Source organism: Mesocricetus auratus, unplaced genomic scaffold, assembly GCF_017639785.1.
Source record: "Mesocricetus auratus isolate SY011 unplaced genomic scaffold, BCM_Maur_2.0 Super-Scaffold_4256, whole genome shotgun sequence".
NCBI lineage: Eukaryota > Metazoa > Chordata > Mammalia > Rodentia > Cricetidae > Mesocricetus > Mesocricetus auratus.
Genome location: NW_024429182.1, coordinates 112,739,837 through 112,763,646, shown reverse-complemented (window position 1 = coordinate 112,763,646; position 23,810 = coordinate 112,739,837). Strand labels below are relative to the sequence as shown.

The 23,810-nt window shown below is 45.1% G+C and overlaps 1 protein-coding gene across 9 annotated transcripts in view; it reads right to left on the bottom strand.

The window, feature by feature from the left end:
* The window catches only part of Arnt2 (aryl hydrocarbon receptor nuclear translocator 2), a 148,849-nt gene that overhangs the window by 39,385 nt on the left and 85,654 nt on the right, over positions 1-23,810 (bottom strand). For all 9 annotated transcript variants that reach the window (XM_005077855.4, XM_013118935.3, XM_013118934.3 and 6 more), the window contains exons 6-9: positions 22,750-22,852; positions 18,430-18,495; positions 18,011-18,096; positions 748-824 (exon numbers count right to left, since the gene is read on the bottom strand). In XM_005077855.4, the coding sequence (XP_005077912.1) occupies positions 748-824; positions 18,011-18,096; positions 18,430-18,495; positions 22,750-22,852 (332 nt within the window). The remainder of the gene's footprint in view (positions 1-747; positions 825-18,010; positions 18,097-18,429; positions 18,496-22,749; positions 22,853-23,810) is intronic.

Here is a 23,810-nt window from a genome sequence, read left to right as displayed (position 1 = left end):
TCAATTCTCTTAACACTGAGCCATCTCTTCAGACTCAAGCAAGTTAAATTTTAACAGGACAGGGTCCCTGCCCCAGAGGACTGTGTCAGGCACAAGCGTGCCTTCCCTAACCGCGGAAAACCAGCATGCAGATGACGTAGAGGTGAGAGCTCTGGGTTAGGAGAGAACAGAACGGGAAGCAGAGCCTGGTGTGAACTTAGGAGCCTGGCATTTGGTTAGGTCTCAAAGGATGAGAGGGCAGGAGGCACGCAGAGGGAATTCTGAAAGCAGAATGGCAACGGAGAAACACAAGGTGGGAGAAACAGCTTGCAAACAGCCACGGAGGTGGTGCCACGAGAAGGGAAAATGTGGTTTGGTGAGAGGATGTGGTGAGATGGCAAGAAGGGAAGAGAGGGGAAGGGGAGGGTGGGAGGATGTGTTTGGACGTTGTCCCACGAGGCCTGCGGGAGACTTTAAAGGTGGTTAGCAAGGATGTGACTTCAGGAAGAACTCATGTCTGCAGTGACGTGTAGATGGGGGAGAGGTCTGCTAACCCCCAGCACAGCGAGGCCTCTGTGGTGTATCCCCTCCTTGAGTCCCCTTTTTTATCTTCAGGTTTAACCTTATATTTGACCCAGAGTAAGACACAGAGCCCCGAAAATGCTGAGCACACAGGAGTTCCAGATGAAGAGGCATCCAGACTCAGTCTCTTGTCCCCTGCAGTACAAGCCCTCATTGAAGATGGAAAAGACAGACTTATTTGCTCACCTGGAGCCTCCCGATTGCCACAAGGCAATATTTACTGCCTTGGCCTACATCAGCGTCTTCTTCAGGTATGGTCATTCCTGAAATGAGACATACCAACATCATCAACATGCCCAAAGTTACTGGCTAAGTGGGAAAGCACCCACGATTTCATTCATGCAACTGAAAATACAGATTCATTGCTGTCACTCAGAGCGGGGAAGCTGGCTAGCGTCTCAGCATCTCCACACTGTCTCTTGCTCCTCCCTGCCTGACAGTGTCTGACAGTTTCCTGATATATCACCATCTGCATCTGTGAATAACAGAGTCGGCAAAGGGGGGTAAGATACAACTCATTCATCTCTATGTATGCACAATTTCACTGCAACAGTTAGAGTGAAACACCAATAAGAAGACTAAGTAGGTCTTGTTGATCATGCAAACAATTCATTTTTCTGTTGACAAAGAATCAGAGACCACCAGAGGTGGTACACACTTGGTTTTTGTTGTTGTTGGTTTGTTTGAAGTAAGGTCTCACTATGCAGCCTTGACTATCCTGAAGTTTGCTATGTAAACTAGGATGGCTTCAAAATTACAGAGATCTTTCTTGAATGTTCAGATTAAGATTGTATGCCACCACATCTGTTGGTGCACACTTGTATTCCCAGCACTGAAGAGGCAAAGATGATCAGATATCCTGGGACTTGCTAACAAGCCAGCTTAGCTTACTTGATGAGTTCAAGGCACCTGAGGCACTCTCACAAACAAACAAACACACATACATACAAACAAGGTGAATAACACCCAAGGAACAACACCTGAGGTTATCCTTTGGCCTCCACCTACATGCACTTAACATACATTCACACAAACATGTACCTATATATACATGAACATCTATGTATACACACATACACACAGTACATCTTGGAAACCCTCCAGATTTGTTCACAGAGCTAGCTCTTCCCAGTTCTCTTTCAGAACGACATAGCACTTCGTTGTGCTGATATGTCATGCTTATCCAACCATCTCTCATGTGTGAATGGTGAGGTGTTTTCAGTGCTGTGCAGTTAGAAGCAATGGACATCCTTTTATCACTGGAGTTGTACCTGTAGGGTAGCAGTTTTCTAGAAATGGGATTGCTGGGTCAAATGTCGATAGGCCTTTTGACAAAATTCCCTCCATATGGGCTGTACCAGTTTGCATCCCAGCCACGGATGTCTGAAAGTCTGTTTTCCTATGCTCTTCGCCAACAGAATGTGCTGTCAGTTTTTGTAAGTTTGGCAGGTGAGAATAGATGTCTTAATTTGCATCTCAGTAATTAGAGTTATGCTTGAACATCACTTTATGTTTAGAACTTCTTTTGCATTTTGAGTTTTGATGAATTGTTCTGTTGGGATTCTGGTTACCTGTTTCCCATTGTTGCTTTCTAGACGGGTTTTCTATATCCCAAATGGCCTCAAACTTGGTATATAGACAAGGATGATTTTGAACTTCTTATCCTTCTGCTTCCATCTCCTAGGAGATACGATTATAGCTTCATACTATCATTTTTAAGGCGTTGTCTCTGCAGAGAAGGATGCTATAAATATGCTCTCCCACATGGTCCTTTGTCTTCTAACTTTGCTTACGATGATGAGTGTAAGCTACAGTCAGAAAGCCATTTCTCATGCTTTCTCTCTGATGCTTTCCTGGCCTCAACTTTTACATTTAGATGTCTCAGATTACTCTTGTGTAGGGTGTGAGGTACATATCCATGTTTGTCTTCAAATACATGACTCTTCAGTTACCCCACTGATATTTGTTTAAAGTATAGTGATCCGAGATGCCATTTTCATCCTGTAACAAGTCCCCATGCATGCTGGAGTCTAATTATGGATTTTTCTTTCCATCCCACCAGTCACTAATCTATTCCAGCTGCAGTTCCATGCTACCTGAACCCCAGGGGCACTACAGTGTGTGCTAATGTCTTATAGGGCTTCCCCTCTAGGGTTTTCTTGGCTACTCTTAAATGTGTTTTTCCCCATGAAGCTTAGTGTCAACTTACCTAACTTCATAAGATTATTAATAGGCCTGATTAAATTTATAATTTACTATCAGGAGAAATGATGTCTTTGAAATGTTAAGGCACCAAGGTAAAGTTTCCTTCCTTCTTTCCTTCTTTCTTTCCTTCCTTCCTTCCTTCCTTCCTTCCTTCCTTCCTTCCTTCCTTCTTTCCTTCTTTCCGAGACAGGGTTTCTGTGTATCCCTAGCTGTCCCAGAACTAGCTCATGTAGACCATGCTGGACTTGAATTCACAGAGATCCACCTGCCTCTGCCTCCCAAGTGCTGGGATTAAAGGTGTGCTCCACTATTGCCCGGCATGGGTAATGTTTTTTAAAATCATGTATTTCATCCTCTTTTTATGTTTTCAGAATGGTTCAAAATGTTCTGCATATATTCTTGTACTTTTACATTTGTTAAACTTATTCCCTCATCTATGTTGGGATGTCATCTGGTATTGTCACACTGTGCCTGTCGTGTTTAAGCAACCATATTGTTAAGATTCATGGGTGTGAAAGAAAAACAAAGCAGTTTCCACCAGCTGAGACTACCACTGCACTTTCTCCCTCAGGATATTGTGTAATTGTAGAAAACGATGTCTCAGATGCTCCCAACAGAGTAGGAGTGAGGATGTGGTCCTGGGTGAGGACTGTTGTGTATCATCCATTGCTGGGATAGGCATTTCCAAGCTCTACCCCTTACCATGTGTGGGCTTAATAAATAAGCATTCATTGGTTAAAAACAAAGGTTTCATGGGTGCAACTCTGTCATAGATAGAAGACACTATCTCGTAGCAGACATCCTGGTCCTTGGGTCCTTACATTCCTTCCATCCCCCTTTTCTGCAGTGTTCCCCACGCCTTAGGTATAAGGGTTATGCTGTAGATGCACCCATCAGAGACGGGAACCCCACAGTCAGTTGTTTTCTGCATTTTGACCAGTTGTGGATTTCTGTGATGTTTCTTAGCCTGCTGAAAAGAAAAGCTTCTTTGATTAGGGATACAATTATCTGTGGATTTAAAGATAGATATGTAGAATGAAGTTTAGAATTATGCTGGTTGAAGAACATGGCAGTTGTAGGTTCTCCTCCAGCGTCCATGACCTCATCAGCCACAGGTAGTTGACAAAGTTTACGGTACCAGCCCAGCCATGCTTTCTCTCCTATTGAATGGGCCTTATGTCCGATTAGGTGTTTTTTTGATTACTTCCAAAATATAACTGCCACTGTTGCACCCTTGGGTATGTCTTCCTGTGGTGGCCATTATTGTGGTTTTAGGACTTTGAATTGCTTTTCAGGTCAGTTCCAGCTCAATTTCTCCAAGTCCTATGCCTTCAGCAATAGAGTTTTACCAGTAGTCAAACAAGGGCAACAGCCTATATCGTCTTTGGGAGTCTCTTGGATTCCCCTGGCCAATAATTAGAAGGGTTTCCCATGTATTATTACCCCAAGTTCCCACCATGTGATGAGCTCCATGCCAGTAGTGTGTGTGTTAATATTACAGCCGTGTCCCTTTGGAAAACCCAAAAGAAGACAGACAAATAGATGCAAAAACTGTTACAATGCCAAGTGCAAAGTCAGCAGGTCCAGGCATACCCAGTGGCTGGCAGAATAGGGCGGGGCTTCACAGGTTCATCAGTATCACACTACATACTTGGTGAGATCAGCAGACTGAAACCGCTCTTGTGCCTGCAGGTGGCATGGGGCTGAGGTTGGGGGAGGACAGTATAATACAGTGAGGGGTCTAGTGTAGTTACAGTTTATTGTCTAAGTCAGCCGCTGAAGGCTTTGTGCACCCCTGTAGATGGAAGGTCACTCCTGTAAGACCCAGCCTATTTCCACCAGGAATAGCAGCCCAGCATTCTCAGCTAAGCAGAACACATCCCTGTACAGGCCAGGCAGACATCCCATGGGCCCTCACTGGAGACTAGGCCTTTCAGCCTCAAGCCAACACATACTGCTTTGCCTCTCTTTTATGCACACAATACTGGCAGGCTCTATGGTTTACCTTTGTAGACCATACAAGATGAAATGATGGTTTGTGATTGGATCAGATCAGCAGAAAAGTAATACTTGCAAAGAGAAATGAAGGATCAGCTGCCAGAAAATTCTTATGGAGGGGAAGAGAAAAAGAGATGAAAAAGAAACAAATCAACAGCACAGTATCCTCCACCCCAGGCCGTTAAAACTCCTTATACTTGGAGAAGCCCAAGGACATCTTTGAGTCGCAAGCTCCATGCACCCCAAAGAAGACAGGTGCAGGTGCAGTTTTGTAGTTAAGCAAACAAAACATTCTGTGGGCTGGAAACAGCACAAAGGAGAGTCAAAGGTAAACTCAGGTGAGAAGGCACGGTCAACAATGCGATTGTGATTAAGATGCGATTGTGTCAAGACCCCCAAGGCAAAAAACAGGCATGGCACAAGTCATCCAGGAGAAAGAGTGCATGGCATGAACAAGCAGTTCAGAGGGAAATACCCACGGCACTGTGTGCCTCCAGAAGACATGGAATTTCACACTCCAGAACACTCCATTGAAAATGTCACATCTCTTCCGAGTTCATACCAAATATGACACTGATACAGCTTACGGGATGATGGAAACTTTTAGAGATGTCAGGAGGTGGGGAAAGGACACTCTTCCCCTCTGCAGGGTACTTTGGTGGCAGCTCTATCAATTTAAATTATCTTTGCACTACTTCTGGGACTACCCTTCAGAAACACCAGAATTCACAGAGAATCCCCTGCAGTATGTAGACATCACGAACCCCACCAGACTCCCAAACTGGAAAGTCACGCTTTCCGATGCAGAACAAATGAGCAATTAAATGTCATTCAGCCATGTAAAAGAACGAAGTCATATGAACTACCCTTTCTAAAAAGAGAAAAGCACTAGGAGATAATGTACTTGGGGCAGAAAGGGGGTACTGTTGATGTTTAGTTTAAACCTTTAAACAAATTTATGATGGAATTATGAATAATTTTTCTCTGTCTTGCATGTTTCTCCATATCTTGCAAATTTTTTATTAATGAACACTCTCTATGTTTTCATAATGTTCTAAAAAGACACAAAGTAAGGTAGATATGGTGGTGGCCAAGCCAATTGGGAGGATGAGGCAGGAAGAATGTACATTTTGATTTTTAAAATGTCAACCCATAATGCTTTGGTCCTTAGGCTTCCCACTCCTGGGAAGTTTTCTTGTGATGCACACAGAAACATGGGTGTGGCATAGTGATATCTAGATTCAGGGCACTGCCCTTTGGTTAGCGGGGAAGAGGTGATGTGCCTGGTGGCAGCATAGGCTTAACCCAAACATTAAATGGAAACACAGCATTCCCCTTCAAAAGCATGGCTACCAAGCTAGGAGGTGAAGAAGCACCTTCGCTGACTAGACTGGGTGGCTGCTACTGAGCATTCTGTTGTTAGATTTGGACTTGAAAAGCAAAACTTCATTTCCAGGAAATGGGGATCTGCAAACACAGGGTTATCTTAACAACAGATGTGGTGAGTCTGTTGTGTTAACCAGACTGCGGGCACAATGACTCCAGCTCCATACCTCAGTCTCTCCATCAAGAAAGCAAGTTGGGGGAAAGCTGAGGCCTCCCAGTTTCTGCCTACCATGAAATTCTAAGTTTGCATTATTATTCTAGGATGAGTGATGTGGTTTGCACTGGGAACACGGTGGCCTTTTCCCAAGGAAAGCTGAGGGGTTTCTGCTGGTTGTAGAACACTCATGGGAATGCAAAGAGTTTCACTCAGAGCTGCTCCCTTCACTCCTGCTTCTAGACTGCTGTCCACCTGTCACTCATCTGCCTAAGGTGACACTAGACCTCCCATCTCCGTGTTCACCTTGGGTGCTCTAGGTCCACTGGCACTCAGTCCCTGGACATCGGGCTCTGTACCTTCTCTCCTACAGTAGCTCCATGCCATTCCACTGTCCCCTCTCACCACCATGGCACATACTTCCTTTGTCCAGGAGGATTGGCCCCCATTGCTAAATCAACTGATGCTGGGACCACCTTCTTCTGCTCAGCCCTGGGAATGGTTCCTTTCTTACTGAAAGGCCCTGACCTTGCCAGTTTACCTGAAGGTTCTGTGGTCTCTCCTGTTCCATGGCACCTCCTTCATCATGACAACCCTCCCCAACGTGGCCCCTCATTTTTCCAGGGCCTGCTTTCCAGCTCTCCTACCCTGGGACTGCTTTAAGACAACTCTCCTATTACTGAGGTTCAACAGTGTCTTTTCTTGGCAAACACCTCCCAGCACCCACTTCCCAATCTCTCCCCTTGCTCTGGCTCCAGACATCTACTATATGGCCACGTGCATCTCGGCATAGCACAGCTTTGACTATGTTGGAATGTTTTGGTTATTTGGCTTTTTGAAATGTCAAAGTTCCTTTCTACGGGTTAGCAATGTCACAGCTCTCCTGTGCCATTGGTGAAAATGATGTTAGTGATTGTTCCTGGTGATAGCCTCTCAAGATCTGAGATGATGACCTGCTCATCAGAAGATGGTGACTGTGAAGGAGAGTGTGTGACAGTGAGGCCAGAGCTTCCTGGAAGGAGGTGCAATGCCTTTATGCTGCAGGGTAGCTTGCTGCCAGTATCTTCCTGCCTCTCCCTGCAGTCTCCTGGACACTCAAAAGACCTTCTGGAGTAACTTATGGCCAAGCACAGGGTTGGCAACCTTATCCATTGGAGATAATTATCAGAGCTCATTGGGTGAGCCTTGTGAGTTACTCTCCATTTGATAAAGCACTAACATCCATATTTAAAACAAAGGTGATGAGATTCTCTTTGGATATTAGAGACATAGGCAGACTTTTTGGGGGCCAAATGATGAACCCATTGAAGGCCAAAACTGACTTCAGGGAAGGATTCTTCAAGGAAAATGGCCATCAGGCTTGGTACCAACATAGTAAGGAAGATGTCACTACGGACGGTGTATGGCTTGATGGCCATTAGTAATGTGGCTTTAACTCTGGGGTAACCAGGGGCATCCTGACTCAAGAATCTCTACTCTGCTGTTGATGGCAAAAGCCTGTGGCCTTCTGAAGTACAGGAAACAACGTGTCACACTTATCATACGATATGGGTATGAGTACCCTTATTCTATAGTGTCTCTGTAGGCATTTGGTGGGGGAATGTACAAGAAGCATCCACATTGTGCATGGCAGAGAGGCTCAACATATCAGTGTCCTATTTGCTTCTGTATGATAAACACCATGACCAAAAGCAACCTGGGGAGGAAAGGATTGACCTGGATTGCAAGTCACAATCCATCATCAGGGGGAACCAAGGCAGGAACCAGAGGCCCTGGAGGAATGCTGTTTACTGGCTTGCTCCCCATGGATTGCTTAGCCACCCTAGTGTCTTCCTGGGGCCGAGCCAGCGTGCCCTGTGCCCGTCTCTGCCTAGATGCAGGGCACAACTATGATTAAGAAGGACTCAAGACCATCCTTTCTCAGTACAGAAGGTGTGCTGGCCTGTGATGCTGCCCCAGGCTCTCTGGCTGTGACATCCTGTAGGTACCAGCACCAGGTAGGGGCCTGACCCTCTCCTGCGGAGGAAGGAGAACCTGCTCTCACTGTTCAGAGTTCATCAACTGACAGGGAAAACAGACCCAGCTCATTCCAATGCCATGTGCCTGACAGTGTCGCAGGGAACAGAACAGTGCCTGGAGAAGGGCCACCGGGCCTCCGCTGGGTGCCAGAGTGGGTGGAGTGAAGTGGGGGGGGGGAGTGCTTCCTGGCAGGAACTGCAAAGTGTTTTTCAATAGGAACAGAATAATTCCAGCTATTCTAACAGGTTTTAGTGATTCCCTCATCAGCTTCACAAGCTCATTTCACCCCATATTAAATTACCTCGCCTCCTTGGATAGCCTCTTCCCTCCTGCCAGCCAGAAATAAATCTGGCGAATATAAACAATGCAAATGAGATGGGACTGGAAACTGCTGTTGGGAAGGGAAGTCCACCCCGGCCAGGGAGGCTTCTTCATTCCTCACCAAAGATTACAGTAACCCAGCGTGCAGACCCGTGCAAAGTGGGGCCGCTTTTCAGCCTCTCTGGAAAGAGGTTGTCCTTGGCCTTCATGTCCTCCTGTGAATTAGGACATATTTTTACATTTCACAGAAACGAAAGGCAGAAGGGGAACAATTGTCCCCTGGCCGTAAGTGATTCAGGGCACTGTCTCACGGCACACCGCCAAAGCCTTCCCTGAGGAACATTTGCAAATTTTAGAGAAAAATTTACTTTTGCAAAAACACATTTGGGAAGCAGTCTTAATAAAGATAGCGAGGTTTCATCACTGTAGGCTTCTCGGAGACTGCATTATGCCATGTCAACCAGCACCATTTGCCAGGAGAGAAATGAAGAACATCAAGGTTTCCAGTGGGCTGCATGGAATCCTTTTGTTGTGGTTTAGGGACTTTTATCTTGGTAGATATTTTGAAAAGATGTTGACCTGCAGGTATTTTGCTTTTCAGGGATCTTGCCTGGTAATCCTCAAAGTAGATTCTCCATTTTGCAATGCGAAGATACAGGTGTCGCTGGTGCTTTTGTACCTACCTGTCCCTCCCAGATACAATGAAGGGTGCCTGGGCCTGATGTGGGCAGAAGTGCATCTGAGTGTTGGAAACTAGGGAAGGCTAGAAGAGCGGGGCTGCTTTTGGATGCATGGATCAGGCCAGGTGAGGTTGAGGAAGATACAATGTAGCCCTCGTCCCTGTAAGTGTCTGTAGATAAGAGTGGAAGGTTTGTATCAGAGTAAGCGGCTTTGGCTTGAGATGAGCCCAGAAGGCAGGCATGGCCCAGGAGCCTTGGACTCCTAGGAGATTGCATAGCTGAAGATTTCTAAGATTCTCACTGGGGTTACTTGTGACTTGTAACCTGGCAAGAGAAACTCCTGACACGGCTCTGGAAACAGGCAAGAGAAACTTGGTTCAGGTGTTCCTAAGACTGCTGCAAAGCCTAACACCCCTCTTCTGTTCTTGTTGAGGATACTCAGATCTTTCTAGAACTGTAGCAATGGATGACAGAACAATTCTCAGCTGTAAGAATGGACCATCGCATAGTAACCAGTCTACGGTAAGCCGCATGGAAACCAGAAGCGTGTGAAAAGAAGGGCGTCAAGGTATTGAACCAGAGCAAACATTTCCACCTGCTTCATGAAAGAGACAGGAAAATGTAAAGTCAGTTCTCTGGTGATCTGGGGGATGTGATGATGTCCTCAGAAAGACACCAGAATCAGTGAAGACTGGGTTTAGATGAAAAGCACACTTGTCACATTAAAAGATAAAAGAGAAAATGGTAGCCATGAATGAAGATCAGATCAGGAAAATCTAAAGAAATTAATATGAGGAAAAAAGTTCTAAACAGGGCCAAAGCAGACCCAGGAAATGCGCATGGGACGTGAGCATGAACAGAGCAATTGAAACACACGGTGCCTCTGAAGTCCGTGGACACTTCTTCACAGTGAGAGCTCAAGTCTGCAGTGCAGGTTGAATTGACTTCGTCATTAAAATGAGCAAAAATGAGGGAGATTCTGAAAGGAAAACCAAGGCAGATTTCGCCATTTGTACATCAGAAGGTAGAAGTTAACTGCTAAAGATGCTGGAGAAATGTCTCCATGGAAACCCTATGATCTTAAGAATTCTCTTGGCAACTTCTCAGGACAGTGGGACAATCCTCAAATGGGAAGGATTCAGAACTGTGGTGCCCGCTCACCCTTCCAGATGCAAATTATTTGAAGACTCATCTTGGCATGTTGGAATGGGAGACTCATCTTGGCATGTTGGAACGGGTCAAATGATTCTGGTGTAGGGACAGAGAGGGTGGGCAAATGAAACCAATGAGGTCTGCTGAGTTCCTGGCCAACTGCAGGTAACATGCAAGTGGTAGAAAGAGAGATGATAGAGAAAGTAGGTGAGGACTTTGATAGACGAGAACAGGTTTGAGAGATGGATCGATGATAGAGGTGAGAGTTGATAGATTGGATAGATAGGTTTGTGACAGATGAATGTTTGGTGATAGATGACAATTTTTAAAATGTATTTTATTCTTTGAGAATCCCACACATGTATTCAATGTATTTTGATTATATTCACCGCCAACTTCCCTTGTACTCCCCTCCCATGTCCCCTTCGCATCTTCTTTTATTGTTCTATTTGTATTAAATTTTTATTTTTGAGACAGGACCTCATTAAATAACTCCTCCTGGCCTAGAACTCACAGAGATCCACCAGTCTTTGCGTCCTGATTACTGGAATTAAACTACCACCATGCCCGGCCTCTTTCTTTTTGAAAACACTCCACCACCGAGTCTAATTAGTGTTGCCAACATGCACATGAGTATGGAGCTACATAGATAGCAGTTTTGATAAGTGACAGAAGAAGGATGACAGATGTGACAGGCAGATGACGGATTCTAAATAGATATCTAGATAACAACAGTACATAAATAGATGTCATAATATAACAATAAGAAAATTGCTTAAAGTCAAAATTTTAGTCAAAATCACAACATGATGTATACACTATTTTCAGAGTAAGAGAAGCCAGGCAAGCCTAAAAATGATGTGCAAACACATAGACTCTGCAATCAGATCTCCCGAGGACCTTGCCCACTGCCACCCCTGCCCCCTGTAACCTGCTTATCCTAGTGGCCTCATATATCCACATCAGCATAGCCACTGTCCTCCTTCAGCTTCAGTGTCTCCCAAGGCGAGACATAGCGCTAGTCTTCAATCTCCCTTCAAACAAGTTCCATCTAGTTCATAGAACACCCTTCAAAACCCTACACACAGAAAGCAAGGAGGGGTTCAGGTTCTCAAGATCAGCATTCTATCCCCAAGATCTGATGCTACCCCTGGTGCCTCACCCACACCCCCAGCCACGGTATCCCTTTCCTTCAAGGAGAAGGCTGGTCACAATAGTGAATGCACCAAGATGACTGACCATACAGCCTGACCTTATTCCTTTCCTAGCCATGTGTGCTAGGCTAACTGATTCACAATGCTGTATTTAGGTGTCTAGGAAGGAGGAAATAACAGTGTCTGCATCTCATCATGGCTCTTGTGAAAATTAAATACATAGAGCAGGACAAGAGCTTTTCACTGAGCCAACTCTTGACAGTCTCATCCCAATGAAGGAAGCTACTGTTAAGCTCTCTCCTGGCTACATAATCTCCTTTGCTTACAGTACATTTTTTATCCAGCAAAGTCCTTCTCCTTTACCCAATGTTTCAGTGCTATTCTTTCTTGGCCTGCCAGGCTGGCATGCAAGAGAGACAAGCTTGTCTTGACACATCTCAGCAATTGTATTTGTACCTTGGCTGTGACTTTGAAGTCAGACTGTCCCCTCCATAGCACTGTAAGAAGGCACCTCAAGACCCTCAGGGCCTCACAAAGAACCTGGTCTGTAGTGGGAGCTCAGAAAACATTTACACAAGGAACGAAAACAGCCATTTTATCCTGCCTGAGAATTAAAAACCAGATGACTGTGACTGTCATTCTCCACCTCAGAAGCTAGCATGTTGGCTTTGATGTTTGGAGAGATCCTGAGCATGTCACATATGGGCTGGGCAGGATGACTGGGGGCTAGGGAGCACAGGCACACAGCCATTGCCTGTGACTTAGTGGCCTCAACACCAACAATCAACTTTTGGAGACTTTCACGTGGTAGAAAAACAAACAGAGCATTGAACAAGCAAACTGCCAGAAGCGCAGAGCTGTTGGAGATGAGCTCATGGCAGAGCTGAGCTGTTGGGTGAAGTATGAGCACTGGCCTGACCCCAGAGGTTTCTGGCCAGAACTGCAAAATAACCTCAAGCTTGTGGCATGCTGTGGCCACGGCTTACTGAAAGTCAGCAACGAAGTGAGAAAAAGACACCCACCTCACCAGTGAAAAAAGTGTCTAGTGCCAACACAACTCTTTCCAGATCAGGATTGTTCCAGGGGGTAAGTCACCAGCCCTGGGGTCAAACTCCCTACCCCGGGTTAGACCTTGTCTCTCCTGTGCAAACATTCTGCTAGGCAGCCAGACATTCTACATGGACTGTTAGGTGGTAAACAATGCCTCCACTTTAGTAATGACCTCTGCTCAAAGATGGACCCACTCTGAAAGGCAAGATGCTAGGTGTGACAGTGGGTGGAAATAAATTTAGTATCCTTTAGACTCTGAATACACCCCGTTGTATAAAATGTACCCTGTTGTCAATGGTTTTTGACAACATAAACAATTGCATGATGGGAAAAGGAACTCAGTGCCTGCTAGTCCCACTCCAAATACCGGACCAATGCAGTGTAAAATGTCGTCAGGATAATTAGGAAGGCTACTGTGTTACAGAAAGGGCTTCTGGAATATACCAGAATCTACATTCAGGTAGCAAGGGCAGACAGGAAGAAGAAAGAATCATGGATGTACAACTAATCTACTAGGTCTAAGTGCATGTGTTACGAGTTGCTGTCAAGAAATCCAACCACAAGGCTCTGGTTTGCACTGCAAAGTCCATCCTGGCTGCTAATCTTTTTTGAGGTTGGCTTTAGTTAGCTGTCATAAATCTTTTCTGTAACTTAGTCATTGTTTATGATTATAGAGCTTGAACATGTGAGCAAGTAGCGCCAGCACTGTAACCCATAGTCCTTACAGTGAGCTAATCTAGTACCCCAATTCCAAGACCTTAGGAAGGGGTAAAAGAGTCATGACTTCACTTTAGACATTCATCTAGGCCACACAACTGTTTCTGTCTCAAAAGAGCTCCACAAAACTGAATTCTATAAACTTAGAAACTTAGGCAAGAAATTCCTTCATACATGCATCCTTCTAGAATCACAATTTTTTAAAACAAGAACCCTTCTTTTTTCACCATCCATCCATCGGTTCACCTACCCACCCACCCAACCATCCACCCACCCACCCCCATCCAACCATCCATCCATCCATCCACCCATCCAGTCTCCATGAATACAATGTTTGCGAGTCTGAGTGATATATGGGGATGAGAAGATGAGCTCAACATATGCCACTGGGTCTTGCAATGATGCAGGATGCCAACACTAAGCCAGAATTAGTGTTATATATGCTAAGAATGCAGTTGCTAACCAAGAATCAGTATTGGCAGCCACAGAAGAAGGCAGCAGATGCGGTAGTACCCTGTAGGTGTGCGTGAGTCATGATACAGGGAGATGACCTTCTTCTCCAGAACCTCCATCCTTACAGAAACACCCAGTAGAAGAGCAAACCAAAATGGCAGATGATGACATACTTTCAAGTTCATTGTAAACCATGCAATCTGATCATCTTGGATGCCTACTTTGAAGTTTCAGATTGATGTCTCAAAACACCATTTTCTCTGATTATCAAAGTCAGGTAAACTTTGGGGAGATGTAGACATAAACAGAGAAGAAAAAGCTCCAACAATCCATACACAGAAATAAGTGATTAATATTCCAGTTTTAGCATATACCTATGTTTTATTCATTTATAACTGAAAAATCAAGATGTATATGTCTTGCAGCTATTTAAAATAATTCTTTACACTTTATTTTGTTCTCAAACATCCATGAATAGCACATGTTCTCATTAGTGTCTGTCCACTGTGCTGGTGTATATAGATTCCACAGAATTTTAGCCAATTCTCTACCAGAGATATTTAGATTCATTTGGAGCTTTCACAGTTGTTAAATTGTGCTTGAGCACACGATATATAGCCATTTCTAATAAATTCATTAGAATAAACTTCCACAAATCTGAGTGCTGTACACTGTCCAATGTTTGATACACAGTGCTCAGTTATTCTACTCAAGTCTTGTACTAATTTGCATTCCAAACAGCACTGTAAAAAGAACTTTTAATTTTTTTTACTAACACTGTACATCACTTGCCTTTCTCTCTTTGATCCATTAGTATGCAAGAGAAAATGGTATCAAATTGTTTTAATGTGCAGCTCTGGTTAACCATGAAAACTGTTTTTCTCCATAGCTTAATGTATCTATCTTGCATTTTTAATGCCCTCTCATGCCCTTGGCTCACATCTCTCTTCTGTAACTTTCCTCTGTTGCTCCAAGTTGTGCCTTCTGAACTATCCTGAGACTAATACCTCCTTTATATGACACCCCCTCAAATACTTGAAGACAGCACTCATGTCTCATTTTCTCTAAGTGAAACATCCTGGCTCCTTCAGCCAGCCCTTAAGTGGCAGTTTCAAGGACCAGTGTTTAAGACGAAGAGTAAGTCCTCCTGCCCCACACAGGCTATCACCAACAGTCTTGAGACATATGCAGCTCCAGGGGAACTCATCCACTGGGTGCCACCACTACCTGCCTCTTAGGTCACAGTCTCTTTTCTCCATGTCCATAGAGTCTGAGTGAGTTTTACCACACTCATGGCATTACTCTCATGGCTTCTTAAGAGAGAGAGGCTGTGTGCAGTGGCGCACTCTAATCACAGTATTTGGGAGGCAGAAGCAGGTGGATCTCTGTGAGTTCAAGATCAGCCTGGTCTACATTGTGAGTTCCAGGCCAGTCAGGATGTATAGTAAGATCGTGTCTCATTATTGCATGGTATAGTAAGACAGATTAACCAACTTAAGCAAAGAAAGATTCAGTAGGAATCAGGGCATCCACTTGGCATGGATTCCAAGAAGAAAGCTTTGGAGTACTGATGAAGTCAGGGTGCAGGCATTCTTCAGGGAAATTCTCCTAACCTCAGCTGGCTTAGGGACTCTTCTTTCCCCCAAGGATGGCTGTCTTATAACACTTTTCTATCCACTCTACACACATACGACCCCCATTTATCTGAGCACTACTAGAAGAGTGGGCATGGGGTATGTAGCCCTGAGAGACTTGCTAAACAATGGCCACACACAGGCCATCAAACATACTGGATAATGGAGCAACTGCTGCCTGTCTCCTTTCAAGAGCCACAGTCTTGTGTTCTTATTTTCATCTCCTGGAACAATCTCCTACTACAGACCTACTTTCTCAAGCACTATGTGATGTTCCCACGAACAAAAGCAGACAGGAGCAGCCATGCCATTTACAAAAGGCCCTGTCCTAGCACCTCACTACTCCTTGTAATTCTTGAGTTGCTTGGAACCATTTGTACTCCTGGGGTCTAACTGGTTCTGTAGCGCTATCAGAACTGTGAGTGAGTGGATCTCCTAAACTGGATGCTTTCTGAATCTCTGTCCCTGAGTCTGGCTCAGGTCTTTGGCAAACAACATCCTGATAGTCTTCTAAATTACACTTCATGTGTTTTTAAGATGTGTCTTAGGGGGCAGGGGAGATGGTACAGTGATTGAGAGCATTGGCTGCTCATCTAGAGGACCTTCATTAGATTCCCAACATGGTGATTCACACCATCTGTAACTCCAGTCCCCAGGGATCTATCTCTTGCAGGCACAGCATGTACACGGTGTATAAACACACATGTAGGCAAAATAGCCGTGCACATTAGGAAAAAAATGTTGTCAAAAGTTCATGAGTCAGAAACTTGAAAGCCCAAATTTGTATGATGATGGTATTGGGAAATGCAGCTATTTGGAGGGGATGAAAGTTAAATCAGATTCTACAGTGACCTCATGATGATGGTAGTGGCTTCTTAAGAGAGAGAGGCTGTGTGCAGTGGCACACTCTAATCACAGTATTTGGGAGGCAGAAGCAGGTGGATCTCTGTGAGTTCAAGATCAGCCTGATCTACATCGTGAGTTCCAGGCCAGAAAGGATGTGTGTAAGATCCTGTCTCAAATGACACCCTCTGTCATAATCTGATGCACAGCCAGAAGACCCCTGCCAAATGCAATCCCTTAACCCTGAAATTTCCACCAATATAACTGTAAGAAAGAAATTTATTTTTATTATAAATTACCCAGTCTGTAATATTTTGTGATAGCAATCCAATGAAGCCCAAGATAATGCTTTAAGTAGAAAAAAAATCCTTCTAACTGACAGGTGTGTGTGTATGTGTGAATATATGTGTATACATACACAACAAGTCAGTGTAGAGTGTTTAGATTATATAATTTTGAATTGCAGGTGCTCAGACTCTGCCAATTCCATAGCACTGTTGTGATCTAATTATGTCTGACATAGAAAACACTCAACAGTCATTATTTTTAGGATTATATGGTACATTCCAGAACTGCAGGAAGATGCTGATGATACTTGTGGACATTGAAAACTCATTCTTTGGAAAACCATAGTCAGTATGGAGAAATTAGCTTACTTCCAGACAACCTATGGCACAGATGAAAATTGACATGCCATATCAGAGGTACAATCGGCTGGACAACAAGCAGCAAAATGCCACTCCCCCTATAAAGCAGGCAGCGTCAGACAATCAGTGAAGAAAGGATTGCTGCAGATCCCTGTACTGGCCAGAGAGGGGTCTTGTACAATCCCCCCCAAAACACAAATCCAGTTCACAGGGAGCACAGTCCACAGCTCACTGCACAATAGAGGCAATGCCACAATATCTAGTCACTTTATCTTACACTCCTTATTTTCATTTCCCTGTCAATGACCAGCTTACTGTAAACTATATTTATTCCAAGCACTGTGCTGGCTGTTGATATATATTCTTTAACTGTATTATGGTCACAGTCTTTGCGTCATTTTCTTTGTGGAATTACTATGGTACAATAGCAATACTTTTGGGCTTTAATATTCCCTGTATTGATACATGACATTTTATTCATCTATTCACCACTTAGTGTATACTTGGGTTGTTTTTAACTCTTTATCCATTATGAATAAATATTTGTATTCAAATTTCTTTGCAGACCTAGTTCTTCAATTCTTTTGGGTTGATATCTAGGAGTCAAATTGTGAAGTCATACAGTAACTGCATGCTTACCATTTGAGACTTTTTTCCAAGTGACTATGCTGTTTTACATTCCCACGAGCAAGATATGATGGTTTCACTTCTCCCTTTCCTTGCCAGTGCTTGCTATTATCTGATTATCTGTTATCTCATTGTGATTTTGACGTGTGTATCTACAGGAACAAGGCTGCAACTACCATTTCAAATCTCCACACTATCTTTTCAGAGGTTGATGATGCAAAGGCTCCTCTCACTCCACTTTCTGGAAACCTAGGTCAGATAGTGGGGCTCTCTCTGGTGTCAAAAACGACATTATAACCACAAAGAAAAACAACAATACTTTCCTTCTCCAAGAATGCTCTTAACCCAGTATCACAGTTGGAGGTGAAGGCATTTGCCTCCTTGGAAATACATCAGCAGCTCTGCTCACCTGCTGGTGGCCAAGCCTTGATGTAACCTGTGCAATGGACCACAGCATACTGGGCTTCTCCTTCTTTCACAGGGCCAAGGCCATTCCTGAGAAAGACAAATGTGAAGCTGTCTTCATCACATGGGAATAAGGCAATATGATGATGACCCCTTTGGTATCTAAGCTATCTGTTCCTTTGTTTCCTTTGTGTTTTAAATATTGATTTCCCACCATCCTGACTTCCATCCTCTCAAAAGGCCTGAAAGTCACACATGAATTCCACCCAACTCCCAGTTCTCACCGCAGGCACCACCACCCTGACACGTGCCCTCCTGGTCCTCTACTTTTAGCCCCTCTTCAGGCTGAACTATTCCCCAGTGCGGGGCATCATGCCATTGGCTAGCATTATCCCCAAGTACATCATAGAAAGGGACGCCCACCTGAACCTTTTCCGCATGGTGGTTATTCTGTTCAAAGGCAGGTGGTCCAAGGGGGCATTTCCACACCTAAGAGTCAGCACATTTGTTAGAACCAGTGAAGATGCAGTAAATACATGAAAGATATGGTGCAACTGAGACAGACAAGGGTAACCCACCTCGCCCTGATGCGTTAGGCAAGTGTTAAATCCTTTAAAATAACTATTAGTGTAAGCTCTTTGTGTATGTTCAAGTGTGTGAAGGTGCGTGGGGGAGTACGTTGTGTGTGTAGGTGCACAGGTGTGTGTGTGTGTGTGTGTGTGTGTGTGTGTGTGTGTGCAGGAGAGAGTGCAGGTTCATGTGTACGCATGTACATGTGGACACCAGAGGATACCTCAGGTGCTATTCCATCTTTCCTTTTGAGATAATGTCGCTCACTGGCCTGCAGCTTACCAAGTGAGCCTGGCTGGTGGCTGAGCCCCAGGGACCCTCCTGGATTTGCATCTCTGATGTTAGGATTACTAAAGTGCTTTTTTCACATGGACTCTAGAGATCAAACCCAGGTCTCATTTTATAAGGCAAATATTTGACTGACTGAGCCATACTGTCAACACATATGAAGAGTTCTTTAATTTGGACTCTTTCTGACATTCATTTTCTTATAAATAAAGAGGTTGAGGTAATGGGGGGGGTGATGAAACTTCTTCATCCATGGCCATTGGAGTTCCTCTTGCATCTGTGACTATCTTGAGCTAAAGGAGCCAAACAGCCAGTCAGAGTACCGGTTGGTGAACATGGGCTGCACTGAACACTTCATAGATACCTTGCAAAAACTACTCTTGAAGGTGCAGCCCTGCCAGAGCTCTTTGAAACAGTTTCTTACTGGAAGCTTTAACTGTTAAAAGCCTGGCTGAACTCTAGATGACCCTACAACTCTTTCTACCTAAGCCAGTAGGGGAGCACTTCTGGAGGGTAGAAGACTGGAACTAGAGGGGTTAGCCTGTTACTGGGGGGCAAACACTAGCCTGCATTTGCATACTGATTGCTATGATTGATGCAAATGCCCGTTTCAGCTCCATAAGCACACTCTTCAGCTCCCTGTGTGAGCCATCTGGGGGACACTCTCCTGCTAGTACATCAAGCCCAGTGAAAAGCTTTTCTGGAACAGTCTTTTCTTAATTACTTTTTTTTTTTTGCTGTTGTTGTCTTAATTACTTTGGTATTATTACAGCTTGAGCTGGTAACACACGAAAGGGATGTAGCAGAGATAGCAGAGCAGAGAGTGGTGGAGGCAGAGGCAGGAGAGAAGCAGAGCCAATGACAGCTGAGCCACCAGCAGACTGGACTGCCTAAGAGGCAGGATGGCCAGCTGCTTGACAGCAGACGGCTGGAAGCCTACAGTCAGAGAAGAGAGACTGTCGGCCTTGTTATTGGAAGATTTCTATAGCAGTCCAGCTTTGAGGGTCAAGAGTCTCAGCCTGGGAGCTGTACCACTCTCTGTAACCCTGCTCTCCAGTAGATGGTTCTCAACTGCTACACGTTTACTCAGAGAAGTCCCACGGCTAATATCCTTCCAAAGGGCAGAAGTGGGCTTGCCTGCTCTTGACTTGTGGTTGCCATTGGAAAGAGAGTTTGGCTAATTTTTAACATGCATGAGAAACATTCCACAGTCCATCTTAGTACTAAAGAGTTGCAGAAAGACTAAAGGAGAACCCTAGCCATCCTTGGTCCCACAGATCATTTCAGTGGAACCCGTGGCTTTATGGAAAGGGGGAGGGTGATGATAGCAGTAGTGTCTGTTCAGGCCTGAGCAGAGACGCCACCTTGAAACAGATGTTGATAGCTGAATGAACGGTAGCATCTTCCCAGGCTTGAGCATCACATTGTGGATACCCCTCCCTGCCCAGGGCTGGCTGTAAGAACAACCACACAGCTGGAAGCCTGCTGACTGCAAAGGAGACCATGGAGACAAGGGGCCCATAGTCATAGAATCAGGTCTGCCTGGGGGTCCCCTTATGCGGCCCAGGGGATGAACCACTGTCCACAATGGCAGGATAACCCTGGTCACTTCTCAATGACTTTCTCAGCATCTCAGGTATCACGCATCCAGGTTCTAGCCACCACTTGGCAGCTCCATTTGCTAAGTGCATTTCCATTTCCCAACTATATGGCAAGTGCCAGCCTGGATGTCTTCATTGGCAACACACACAAAAAAAATTTCCAATTATGTTCTGAAACCTTGGAGAGCTGCCAGCACTGGAGTAGTTTTCATAGCAGGATCAGTCCTCAACACTGCCACCCAGGGATGCCAACAGGGCCCTCTGCCCCTTTCTGGCAGACTGTGCCCAGTGTCCTGAGGAAATGGTGTTGCTTTGTTGATGATGTCATGCTCGAGGCACAACAAAGTGCTGCACAGATGAGCAGCTATGAGTACGTTCTCTGGAGGTGTGCTTGGGCTTGGAGAGGTGGGGTAGCCTGGGTGGTGACAGTGGCACTCTAACTAATAGAAATGGTGTGCTATGATGCCTCCAAGCGGTTCATTCCTGGGATTAATTAAGAATTTATATCACTTGGGCTTACTAACTGTGGCCAAGCTAGGATAAGAGGACCCTGCTGTGACATTAGCTGATACTATTTTGTTTCTGGCTGGATGCCCTGCACGAGTCCTGTGTCCAGCTCACTCGCAACACAAAGCAGGCAGCCAGTGAGACTCCATCCTAAGTCAGAGAGGCCATTTATGCACTGTCACTCCAGTGCCTTCCTGTCACCTTGTCAGGGCTTTCTGGAAGAGGTCCAGCATTTAGCCTGGAGAGGAGCAGATGCAGGGGAAATGACAGCTCTTTCACCAGATCCCTAAAGCAATGTTTTATAAAAGAGAGTTCTGTAGATCCACCTAGGGATAAGAAGCAGGCTACTTTGGCGATATGACTTGTAGATTTGCATCTCTCTCTCTCTCTCTCTCTCTCTCTCTGTCTCTGTCTCTGTCTCTGTGTGTATACATAAATGTATACAGGCACAGGTGTTCAGATATACACACATCTGTGTGGAGACCAGAGGACAGCCTTATCTGTTCTTCCTCAAGTATTATACACTTCTTTTTTCTGAGACATGGTCTCTCACCTAGGATTTGCCCAGTAGGCAGCAAGCCCCAGAAGTCTGCCTGTCTCCACCTCACCATCACTTGGGTTACAAGTGCACACACCGCCGTGCTAGACTTTTCATTTTTTTTAACTAACAGAGCTATCTCTCCAGCCATAAGGAATGGATTTTGTTAAAATATACACTGATCTAAAGGGAAAAATAAATACCCATTTTAAAGCAATTACTGCTTGGAATGTTATATACCCACAAGATGTGCAAGTGTTAAGTCACTTCAGGCAGCAGACCACTGAGTAAAAGTGACATTAGCCGGTGGGACGGGCAGCTCAGTGGGCTTAGGAAGTGAATACAGGAAGATCAGAACTTCCAAGTCACCTGCAGCTGGATGAGTTTGATGCCAGCCCCTGCCTCAAAAACACAAAACAAAATCAAAACAAAAAATCCAATCAATAGCAGTTGGGGACCAGTTTAAAAGGTGTGAGCTGACATAGGAAATACAAGAATAAACATGGGATCAGTGGTTTCAATACAAACCACATTGAGGAACACAGAACCCAGGAGAGGCAAAACGTGTGAAAGGTCTCAAAGGACAGTCAGGGGAAAAATCACAAAGTACCGAAGAGCAGGGTTATTGCACTGGAACGGGACCATTACACTGCAGCAGGGTTATCGACTGTACAGCACTAAGGAGGTGGAATTGGGGGAACCAGGAGTCCCAAGCCAGCTTGCACTCCACTGAGAAATCTCCAAAGCCAAGGGCTGAAGAATAGCTCAGTGGTGGAGCACTTGCCTGGGAGACACAAGGCCTGGGTTCAATCCCCAGCATAGTCCCGGCCACCAACCCCCCATCCCACCTCCCCAACTCCTGCCAAAAAAACCCAAAAAACAAAAAACCCAAGAATGTGCTGGTGTGATGGTGCACACTTTTAATCCCCGCACGAGAGGCTTAGGCAGAAGGATCTTTGCTAGTTAGAGGCCAGCCTGGTCTATATAGCAAATTCTAGTCACAACCAGGGCTACATTAAAAAACAAAAATTAAAAGAACGAGAAAGAGAGAGAAGCAGAATACAGCACATAAAGGCGTGAAACAGAATGGGTGGGAAACGGTGAATTATTAGGAGGGACCGGAGGCAGAAGGGGAGTACTTTTATGCCGGGTCAGGAACTGGGGAGCATTTCTGGCCTGAAGTTGAGAGCACAAGGTTAAGCGAAGGCCCCTGGCCTTGGCCTTTGTCGACCCACAAACCTCATCCTACAGATGAAGGAGCGTCGAGAGCCCATGCACATGCGCATGGACGACTGCTGTCCTTCCTTCTTCACTGTCCCAGTCTTCAGGTCCAGGATGCGGCCTGAGGGAGAGAGAAGCACAGCAGCTGTGAGCCTCTGCCTGAGATCAGGGTCGGGGAGGGAGGGGGAGAGCTCGCCAAAGCTCTGCCATGCAGGGAGAGGCTGTGCAAGGCACAGCAGATATTTTTCTGGCATCTCCAGTGTTCTTGGGTAGAAACTCGCAGGGAAATGGTATCCATACGGTTCACAAGGCCTTGTTTTCTTCAGCGCAATCTCTACTTGTCAGCTGTGCTGTTGGATTCCTGAGCCCCAAGTCACTTTAGTCTGGCCACCTCCTCCCCAACCCCATGAAAACAGCTTTTGCCAAGGTCACTAACAACTTCCCCACTGCTGAATCCAAAACACATCTTTCCTTGATTTGATCTGGCTGCTTTGCTGAACTTTGCAAACTATATACATGGATCTTTTTTAAAAAACAAAACAAAACAAAGCAAAACAAAAAACCTACCAAGTCAGGCATGGGGGCACTCACCTTTAATGCCAGCACTCAGAATACAGAGGTGGGTGGATTTTGGAATGTTTAAGGACATCCTGGTTTATTTAGTGAGTTCCAGGCAAGTTAGGGATGCATAGGGAGATTTTGTCTTAAAAAACAAGCAGCCCTCCCAATCTAGACTGTAGTTCTTTCTCTCTCTAGAGGCTCCATCTCTTCCATCTTTTCTTGTCATTCTACACAGACAGACCTTGTGCAGTTCTATTCATGCCAAAGTCTTAGCGGTCACCTCTGGATGCCAGTGACCTAATGTCTTCTCCCATAGCAGCCATTTCAAGCCCGTTGCTGATAGAGCTACATCAGTGGCAGTTAACTGCGCAGCTACAAGGCAGCTTCACTCGCTCCTTCCAAAAGAGGCTCCAACACCAGCATGAGTGTCACCAGAAAGTGCGGTCTAAGCCAGAGAGCTAGACATTGTCTCCTGTTGTGTGCCTGGCCTGTCTTCTGCCTCCCTGGCTTCACTCACC